This window comes from Eimeria maxima, genomic scaffold (genome assembly GCF_000499605.1).
Source record: "Eimeria maxima Weybridge genomic scaffold, Emw_scaff595, whole genome shotgun sequence".
In the NCBI taxonomy this organism is placed as follows: Eukaryota; Apicomplexa; class Conoidasida; order Eucoccidiorida; family Eimeriidae; genus Eimeria; species Eimeria maxima.
In genome coordinates this window covers 9951-20854 of record NW_013566627.1, presented here as the reverse complement: position 1 = coordinate 20854, position 10904 = coordinate 9951, and the positions used below count along the sequence as shown (strand labels likewise).

Here is a 10904-nt window from a genome sequence, read left to right as displayed (position 1 = left end):
AGCGGCGAAAACGGCGAAAAAGACAGGAAAAGGAGACAAAGGGGGTGAGAGAAGCCAGTGGTGACAAAGTAGAGAAGGAAGGAAACAAAAACGAGGCAACAAGCAACTGAAATGACAGAAATAGACACAGATATATGGGCGAAACGAAGCAACACAAAACGAACCGCTTTCCCTGGCGTATGGGTCGGGGGCCCTTGGCGCTCAGCAGCATCGGAGGCGATGTTCAGAGTCCCGTCATCAGACTGCAAAACGTAAACATTAGCCGAAAAAGCACCAAAAATAATCACCGGACGAAAAAGGGCGGAAAACAATACAAGCATAACAGAGACAAGAAATAATACAAAAGCAACAAACAATACAAACAATGCACACAATACACATGGAAACAAATTAAGGATACAGGTAGGAAGGGATAGCGACGAAAGCAGAGAGAGACTGGCACAGACACAAAAGAAAACCAAAAACACGGAGGAGAAAAAGAGGAAAAAAACCGAGGGCACAGCCCGCTCTCGAGAAGGTGCTCTCGAGAATGAGCGACACCATCCAACGACGAGAGGCAACAGAAAGAAAACGAACACAAACAAAACAGAAACAGACAGAAAGGGCGAACAAGAAACAAAACAAAAACAGAACAGATGCACGCGAAGCAGAACCAACGTAAAAGGGAACAACCAAAGAAAAGCTAGACAAACTCAATCAGTCCAGGGACGCAGGAAAGAGGAAAGCAAGCCAAGAAGGGAACTGACAGAAACGGAGCCTCTTTGTAGCTGATGCGAGGTCGGCCTCTGTTCTCTGCCTGTGTGGGTAATGAGCGAAGAAGAGTTTGGCCCCTGGCGGTTCGGAAGACACCTGCCGTCGCCTGAAGTCCAGCTGTTTATCACTGCAAACATGTCCTCGTCGCTCCTGCAATTGTACAATTCAGCAAGAAAAGCTTTATGATAATTCCCCCCGAGTGTTTGCACATTTCCTTTTCCGATTCTTTTCCCTCTAAAAGGACTATATATATATATATATATATATGGTTTTACAACATACGTGCACCTGCCTACATATAAACATATATAAAGATGTACGCATCCGCATAACACATAAATCTATGCCCGCGCGCAACCAGATGCAGCAGCAACAGCTGCTGTTGCGCCCCATGCTGTTGCAGCAACCACTGCAACACGAGTAACCGCTGTTGCAACAGTACTAACCAATCCAACATGGCAACAGCTGCAAAACTAACAGCTGCCCCAGCAACAGCAGCAACCGGTACAGCAGAGCAACTGCTGCAATGGCTGCAACAACACAAACTGCAGCGGCAACAGCAACAGCAAGAGCACCAACAGAGGCAACAGTCTGGGAAACAGCAGTGTGATCGTGGGTTCGTGTACCGGTCATCCCCAATGCAGAAGACAAAGTCGATGTCCCCGTGAAGAGTTGAAAGCGTTTGCAAGATTCTTTCGACTGCCTTCCCTTTGTTGACCCCCAGCAACTTAACTTCCACATACCCCTTCCCGCTCACCACCGTCACAGGGTAACCAAACAGCAACTCGCTGCACACACAGCAGTAAACATTACAACAACAGCTGAAACAAGAGCAGCAGCATGGCGCGCAACGGCAGCGGCAAGACCCTCAGCAAAAAGCAGCAGCATAACATACACTGCTACCCCCCGTGCAGGCTTTGGCCCCACAAGCCACTAAACCCAGCCACTGACTCCAACCCGTAAACGCTAAGACGTCATACACCCGTATTCCCTGCGCCTTGCCTGTCTGTTAGCTACAGCCAACTAAGGCACTCATGCAACTAGGGTTTTTAATATGTGGTTTAGGGCTTAGGGTGTGTGGTTTTGGATTTAGCCTCCTCTATATGGTGTTCGTGTGCGGCGTGGCAAAGGCGGTCGCCGTTGTGTTGTGGGTATTCTGGGGTTTACGGTTTCGATTTTAGGGTTGGGGATTTACCTGAGGTGGCTGGAGAGGTCTTTTGCCTGCAGCTGACCGAAGTCGGGGTCTGCATCTCTGTACTGAAATACCAATGCGCTCCCCTGAGATGTGCATAAATGGCAAACATAGGAAGTATACAATAATTGTTATTGGTGCTATTTTCAAAATAAGCGACAGCAGTGCATAGGGAGGAGAACACCCAGCAACTATACCCCAAACTAGGAAAAGTGAAGAGCTAGGGTTTAGGATTTGAATTCAAAGTTTAGGGCACGGGAATTTCCTGTTTTGGGTTTCAGAGAAAAATGAACTGCTTAGCGTAGTACTGATTCCTAGGGTAACGACAGCTCCTGCAGTTCGAGGTTAGGGTTTAGGGTCTGGTCGGACTTTGTTTTCGATGAAGGAGCCCTGAGTTCTTTTGACATATTGCAGCATCAGCTCAACAGCCACAGACTTCCACGTGAAATCTGCGTCCGGGCACATGCAGCCCCATTCGTCCCCTGTCAGCTTGTCGAGGCGGTAGTAGTAGCCTGCAACGGCAAAACCAACGCAGCATCTAAAAGCAGCACTGCAGCATGCAGCCGCTGCAACATAGCCCCTCGCCTGCACACCATCTGCATGCAGAGTGCTGAGTGTATGCATGCATGCACGCACGGAAAGAGAATTCATGCATATAATGCCTCAAAAGAGTGCATATATGTGAGTACCATGCAAACATGCACCGTGCATGCATGCAAAGTCTCGGGAGGGCCTTACCGTGTTCAGCACACAAGCCGATGCCTTTGACGTCTCTAAACCAGTCTTCTAGTAGACTCCTATCTCTTCCACTTAATATAACGACAGTGTTTTTGGGATTTTGCAAGAGAGCCTTCAAGCAACGCTGAACTTGGCCTGAAGGAGGCCGGCCAGCAGCAAACAACTCCTCTCCGTTCTTCTGCCTAGAACGGCACAACACACGCTTGGCAGACAAAATTCAAATAGAGCAACAGGGGAAAATGTACGCTCACTCGAGGACAGCCAGAGGGCCAGTGCGGTATCAAGGGGGTGAGACAGCGAACAGAAGAAACGGAGAGAACGTGCGAGAGCTACAGAGCGAGAGAGAGCGGAAGAGAGAGAGAAAGCGAGAGCGACAGAGAGCGAGGGGACACGAGCAAGAACGAGAGCGAGAAGCAGCGCCACTACAGAGCCCTAACCCATAAACCCTAGGCCCCTGAAGGCAAACCATTAATCCAACGTCCTTGAGAATCCAAAATCATTGCGAACCGACACAAAAGAAGAGCACAAGATCATCGTAGCGCACGACTCCTCGCACCCAGTGCTGCTTCCAGCCTAAGCCATGTACCACAAACCCCAGCTCACATCATGGCCAGCCGCCTTTGGTCGGGAGCCAAAGTCCCTTCGCAGTCGAAGAAGAAAACGCGATGGCGAGAATTCCGAAAGGCAGTCATCACCAGCGAGGTGTCCAGGTACCTGCAAGTATGCCTCAATCCCTAACCCCCAAACCCTAAATACTAGAGCGCGCTGGTAGCATCGTTCGGGTGGTGTTTGTCAGTCCCATAAAATGAAACCTCTGACAGCTAAGCCCTCAAGCCAAAACTTAAACTCTAAACCGTAAACCCTCAAGGTTGCGTGCCTGAAGTGGGAATCCATGCCCATCATTCTGTAGGTGTTGCCCAGTCCCATAGAGGAATACACGAGGTCAGCACTCTTTCTGGCTCTTGCAAGGTCAAGTACAAATTCTTCCGCCCAGTTTAAAGTATTGTTGTGCTGCAAGTGGGTTTGGTCTCTCCCCACTGCCACCTGCATCGTCTCCCGTCCAGAGACAGCCGCGTCCATCGCAGCGGCCATCGCGTCGCACTGCACACATCACCCGCGCACCCAACAACCATGCATGCACCCAAGCAACCATGCAGATATTCAGCAAAGCACGCATGCAACCATGCATGCATGCAACCATGCAACAGTGTAGGCGAGCGTTCAACACTGAATAGATGGATGTTGCAATGCATGCGAAAATGCATGCACGCATGCACTAGCCCCCCCCGAGCCCGAGTGGAACGACACACAGCGCAGAGTGCCCCTAACCTCGTCAGATCCTAGTGGAAAACGTAAAATTCAGCGTAAATTAAAAGTGTCAAATACAAGGTGGGAATGAGGCACTTCAAACAGAAGAGGGCGTCATCAGTAAAAGAAATGGGACAGTCTACAAAGCGGCATGCATTGTAAGCAAAACTACCAAAATGAGGCCGGAAGCGACAGTTCGATAACAAGGAGACAGGTTAAACAGGAGGAGACACATGAAAGAAACGAAGGCAAAGGAAATGACACGGCGTTCATACAATTGGACAGTTGCTTAAGTGGGGAGGGCTAGGCAGCTAGAACGCAGAAACTATGAGCAGGATGAGACAACCGGATAAAAGGGGCACCATAGGAGCAACAGGAGACAGTTCAAGAGGGCAACATTTGAGCAGAAAGAGACAGTTGACTTATTTACATTCCACGGGTTGACCCGAATGGGGGAGGCGAGGGCCCTAGAGCAGCCGGTGAACTCCGAGAGGATTGCTGCAGTAGGTCTTAAGTCGTTGCGGCAGCATAAATATTCAAAGGGATTCAGGTTTAAACCTTCCCTGATGCAGCTGTCGAGTAAGCAGTCGGCAGCTGTAAACAAACTGCAGCGCTCATGCCACTCCACCTCCTTGATCAGCAGTTCGATGTGGTCTCCCCGGCCTTCAGAAAAACACCGCACGCAACAGGAAATGGATGACAACTACGAAGTTCCACGCACACAAACATAGAGCAATATGTACGAATATGCACCATTTCGCTATAGTTTGAGGGGTTTTATATCAACAGTATCTTTATGAACTCCCTATGAGCTGTCAGCAGCGATTAGCTATTGTGAAGCGACCACGGTGACTTCCTAACATGCTTCTACACTAATCCATTGATCAAATGAATTAATAGGTCCCGAAGGACCACTTTAGTACTTCGAATGAAGCACAACCCACCAAGGGCACTGTACTTTGCGTTGACTTCTTCAACTTGTCGCTGCAGCCGCGACGCCAACGCAGCAGCATCCGAGCGGCCCCAACTACGGACAGGATATGCGTATTGTATCAAAACAACTTCTCCCTGAACCACGACAAGTAAAGAACTAAACACAACTCAATACTATCACCACCGTCCACCGATACCTATCACCTACAGAATCCATGCAAAGAAAAAATAAAATCCAATTATATAATATTGGTAAGCAGCATAAATACAAAACAATCAACCGTTGCGCCTTTGTTTATGCAAAAACCAGTCCCCCCAGTAAATGTAGAGCAGTACAACAACTAAAAGCCAGGAGAACAGCAAGAAGAAAAGGATACGACCCGGTGGTTACCCTTGCATATTCATAGCATTCAAGAAATCGCTCAAATGCCGCTATTTTAAGCTGAAGCCCTGCTAAGGGTTCGCAGCGGTCAACAGATCCAAAGATAAACTTTCCAGGATGTCGGCTCCTACACGCAACCAAACACAGCAACTCACAGCAAATAGACCAAACTAAACACGAACTGCAGCGGGCAAGGGGAAACGTGAGCGAGGAGCATAACCAGAACAAGCAGAAGAAGCACCCGCAGCAGCAGGAACAGAAACAAACAGCAACTGTAGCCATAACATAAGCAGCTGCAGGCACCATAAAAGCAGCAACATCAGCGGTAGAAACAAACACAACAGCACTAGGAACAACAGAACTGGAAGTAAGGAAAGCAGACGATGTAGCAGCAGCCGGAACAGAAGTAACAGGAGCAGCAGGAGCAGTGACGGAGACGGGAAGAGCAACAGCGTCAGCAGGAACACGAGAAGCAGCAGCTGCAGTAGGGACGGAATTTGCAGCAACAATGATGTCGCTTCTGCCGGTTTTGTTCTCAAAAGAAACAAGAACAGCACGAGAAACAGCAGCAGCAGCAGGCAGAGAAGGAACCAGAGGAGGAGCAGCCGCAGGAGCAGCTGGACGAGGAGCAGTAAGTGTGACCGCTGACCGAATGGCTTCTGCTGCAGCGCTGCAGTTTGCATCGAGAAGAGCTTGTTGGAGGTTATTGTACATGATATGAACATGCCCTACTCTGACAAAAACGCTTCTGCCTCCAAAGTCAATAGCAAGGAGACCGCCTCTTCTGAAGGAGAACTCTAAACCCAACAGACGGCGGCAAGTGACCAGGAAATGCCGTGCATACTCGAAGAAGTGGAATCCTATCAAGTCCGCGCAGAGCATCCCACGCAGAATCTGAATACAAGAGAGAGTAAACAGAAAAACAATTTCTTCGTTTTCGCCTCTGTCTTTAGCTGTGCCTTCGGCTCCCTCGTGGTCTTGCGTTATTCAAAGGCACAAAGTGGAACCACAACAAGAACAAGAACAAAAACAACACTAACGACCGAAGCACGAAGAGGGACAAAGACAAAGAAGGCAGAATGGAGGGAAAGGGAGCCAAGCGTCACCTCTTCTCTGTAGGGGAGGCACCTGAAGATTTCGCTGGAGGGGAAGGGCACATGCAAAAAGAGGCCGATGTTGGCAGTTCTGTTTCTCCTTGTGATATACATTGGAGCAATAAGGAGTTGGAAGTCATGAATCCAAACAATGTCCGTTTCATGCATTTGCAGGGTGACTTGAGAAGCAAAGAGCTTGTTGATAAATAAGTAAGAACCCCAGAGCTGCTCGCTGCTTAGCTGCTGCTGCTGCTGCTGCTGCTCCGTCGACAGTACGTTATGGAGGAGCGGCCGCAGCACAAAGTCACAGAAGGAGAAACACTCTTGCATTTCTTTCTCCGGGCAAAAGATAGGATAGCAGCTGAACCCCTGCAACAGTTCTCGGATTTCTTCTTCTTCTTCTGCATCAGCAGGGAACACCCCGGGAAACCCAAAGAAAGAAACTGCTAACTTTGTCTTCCCCCTCAAGTGCAGCAAAGAAGGCAGCAGAGTGCACTTCGAAGGCCGTAGCTCAAACCTTCCTCTGCTGCTCCGCAGGAAGGGCACCAGCGCTCCGCTACCGTCCCGCTGCTGCGGCACCGGCCCTCCTCCAGCTGCTGCTGCTCCTGCCACTGCACCTGCTCCTGCTCCTGCTGCTCCTCCTGCCGGTGTTCCTGAGGCTGCTGCTGCCGCTGCACCTGCCGCTCCTGCCTCTTCTGGTGCTGCAGATGGTGTTGGGGGTGACGACGGGGCGCCTTCTGCGGCCGCCGACGGCTCTGCTCCTGCTGTACCTGCTGCTGCGGCGCCAGCAGCGGCAGCAGCAGCAGCTATTGCTGCTGCTTCGGAGGCACTATTCTGGTGGGTAGCCACCCGCACGACCCGCAACGGGAGCTCAAGAGAAACCACAACTAAGGAATCATTCTCGTCAATCTCTGCAAAACCTTCTTTAGCTGATAACAGCCGCTCCCTCAAGTCAGCGGCACCCTGAGGCATGTCCTCCCGTTTCTCCTGTGTTAGCACACAACCCTTGACCCTTAAACCCTAAGAGGCTAACACCCTAATTCTTAAACCGTAAGCCCCAAAGCCTCCACCCCAGAGGATCAGTCCTAAAAGTCCAAACCCGGAGTTCTAGACACTCCAAAAGGCGACAAAGGTAAAATAGGGCATTCAACAAATACGCGAAGTGTATTTAATGCAATCCCTCTAACAACAACTGTAACACCAGCACAATAGTACTCCAGCGACAGCAGCAAATGCAGCAGCACCTGGACATGTTCCACATGTTCCCCTACCCCTAATCTCCCCATAGCATGCATGCACTAGCATAATCACAAACTCTGAGACATAAACTCCAAACCCTAAGCCCTGATCTCAGAGGTTCAAACCGTAAACCCTGTTCAATAGACCCTAAACCCTGAACCCATAAACCCCTGACTTGAACCCTGATCCCTAAGTCTCAGGCCTTTAATCCCGACCCATACCCACCAAACACTAACCTGAGTTTCTGGAGCAGCATCCCCTGTTAGGTCGCAAGAGGTTTTGCTGCGGATGAACCCGTTGTCATCTTCGACCAACATCTCAACTCCTGTTGGGGTTAATTCGCGGTTGCCTTCAATCTCCTCCCACCTAAACTCACACACGAAAAAGGTTTGAGGTTGATGGGCTTGGACTAAGATTAAGAGGAGAGCAAAGGCTCAGGCACCAACAATGAAAGCACGAGTCACAATGTACAGCCCAACCCCTTAGCACTAGAGTCACATAAAAAAATAAACCCTTTATAACTATTCAACCACACAGCCGTAAACCATAAACTCTCAAGACTCAACAAGGAGTTCTGTGAAATTCTGGACATCGTAAACCCTAATCATCGACAAAGAGCACAGTAGGCCCTAAACGATAAACCCTTGAAACTCAACAAACAATAAAGGCGCTCTCCAGCGGCATGCATCTGGCCGTCACCCAGATCCCTTCACCCCACGGCGCACACCCAAAACCCTAAACCCCAAATCCTAAGTCCTCCGTGTGTAGTGTTTCACCTGACGATCTCATTTCTGTCGTTGAGAATAACATATTTATACGCCACCTTCTTCTTTAGGGGCAGCATCGCCGGCTTCTTGCTGAACCAGGCGGGGACAACATCTTCGTTCGTCACCAGCTCGTGGCAACGCGCAACCTGTGCCCAATAAGCCATAAACCCTATGCCCTAAACCCTAAAACTTATCCGTATTCATAGACCCCGAATGACAACCCCCAATGCACACCCATCACCAAACCACAGTCTTCCAACATTAATCATTACGTCCAAACCTCAGTGAACAATAACAATCACTAAACAGGAATTCAGTCCTAATCAAAGGGATCCAATTCACGAATCTTCATGAACCCCAATCAATACACGCCATAAAACATTAGCAAAACCTACAAGCGAACAGTTAAGGCACCAGCAACAGCACACCTACTCCCCAACCCTAAACTTCGAAACGGCTAGATTCTGCAGTGCGACGCGCGACTACTAAACCTTATAAAGAGCCGTTCGACAGCAAGCTCTTAAAACAAGTACAAACTTCTAGGCCTTCTCTCCCGAACTGCATCCCCTAAAGCGTCACGGGCGCGGGCTTACACCTCCCCTCAGTGTGGAGGGTTTTGATTTTACTACAAAATGCTGGGGTTTACAGCTCACCTGCCAGTTGCCCAGTTGCGACTCTGAGCCAACAACCGCCACCTTTTCGCCAAACTCCGTGGGGATCACCACACGGAAGAAAGTCCGTGTGTAAAGAGCCCTCATTTTCTACGGTTTTGGAGTTTACGTGGGTCCACGAGGGTTCAATACGGTTTAGGGCTTATTAGGGTTTATTTGCGCTTATTATGGTTTAGGGCCGATGGAGTCCAACCCAGGGCCAACCCCACATTTCCTCTTCACCCTCCCCCTGCACCGAACACCGCAGCAGCAGCTCCTACTAACCCGAAACCCTAACCCCTCAACTCAAAACCTCAGCCCCTAGAGCCTCTCTGCAAAACTCTTAAGGATTTTGAAGCTATATAAGCAGCTGTCTTCAGAAGTTGTGGAGGAAGTTCAGCAAAGAGCAGGAACCCCACTGACACATGGGGGCCCCCAGGGGCCCCTTCAGATAGCGTGGGGGCCCTCAACGGGGTATTGAGAGGGGCTCCGATCTTAACGAGTAAAATGCAGCAAAAAATGACACCATGCGTGCGCTGTATTCGTCGCTGACGCTGCTGCTGCTACTGCTGCTGCTCTTGCTCCTGTGCTGCTCCTGTTGATGCTGCTGCGCCGGGGGCCCCTGTGTTAAGCCAGCTCGTGAACCACCTCTGGGAGCTTTTTGGATTAGAAAAGATGTCAGTGAGACTCCCGTGTCTAGGGTTTAGGTTTTAAGGTTTGGAAGGGGGTTTAGGACCTCTATAGCTGCAACACACCGGGTAGAGAGGACGACGCGCTGGCGCACAGGGCGTAGAGGTTTAAACAGCTGCCTGGGGGTTGTGTTGCTGTGTACGTACACTGCAGCAGCAAAATAAATTATAAATAAATTATAACAAAGAAGACGATAACCAAAAGAAGGGAAGAAATGGAAACGGCAAGACTCGCGGCATGCGCCTTCCAGCAGCGGCTACCGTTGGCTGATGTGTCGGGACCGCCAAACCCTTACCCCATATTGTAAACTCTAAACAGTAGACCATAAACCCTAAGATAAGATTGTATGATAGCACATTTGACCCTTAATTGTCTATTTTTGTTTCATAAGAGACGCTTGACTCTCGTTTCCCCCTGGTTTGTCCGCTGCTGGCCCTTGAACCCGATGCATTAACGGGCACGCCTCCACCATGTACATTCATTATTGGCATTATTTTAAGCTTAATTGTCTAACAACAATTATAACTATAATAATGAAAGACGCTGCTGTCACAGACCTGGCCTCGGCCTCGCTGTAGCGCTATATATCTAACTGTAACGAGAGTCCTTGAATCATCTCTCGAGCTACACGGCATGATAATAATACGAGTTCCTTAACTGCAGGTAATCTGCATCCCCAGTCTCGAGGAGTCCCGGGTTAGGCGTCCCAAGCACCTGGAACTTAGGTAAAATAGGCAGCCTGACATCAGTTGTAACGCACTTTCCTGCCGCTCCTGATGCAAGGCAGCATAGCATGCCAGCATAATCAACCCCCCGTCTCCTGAATACACGAACACTGTAGACAGTTCGCAAATAGTCCTGCACGCGTGCAAGCTGCCTTGTAATGCCAAGTAGATGACCCATGCTGCCGCTGGACTCCCGATGCACGAAGTGGAACTCGCTTATGGGACAGACCTAAGTTTTGCTTCGAGATAGAGCCGTGCTTTCCATATTGAACAGGAAACCCAGATGCAGAGGGACAGATTTGTAGGATAAAGCACAGCCTAACCGTAAACTAGCCCCTTTGAAGTGGTCCTGGCGAATAAAACGTGAGGTATGGGGCGCGCATTAGCCGACTTCAAACCCCTCAACCACACCACGAAATGGAAGAAGCTTACC

The 10904-nt window shown here is 49.7% G+C and overlaps 1 protein-coding gene across 1 annotated transcript; it reads right to left on the bottom strand.

Annotated features, from left to right (window-relative positions):
* Window positions 1–692: 692 nt before the first annotated feature.
* Window positions 693–9164, bottom strand: EMWEY_00038480 (trehalose-6-phosphate synthase domain-containing protein, putative; the record flags this gene model as incomplete). The annotated part of the gene is made up of 15 exons (XM_013482341.1): window positions 693–903; window positions 1380–1541; window positions 1949–2031; window positions 2315–2457; window positions 2684–2865; window positions 3287–3397; window positions 3621–3784; window positions 4422–4654; window positions 4936–5059; window positions 5316–5433; window positions 5956–6200; window positions 6413–7387; window positions 7876–8005; window positions 8416–8552; window positions 9060–9164. The coding sequence occupies 15 exons, from the start codon at window positions 9162–9164 to the stop codon at window positions 693–695; spliced, it is 3123 nt and encodes a 1040-aa protein (XP_013337795.1).
* Window positions 9165–10904: the final 1740 nt, after the last annotated feature.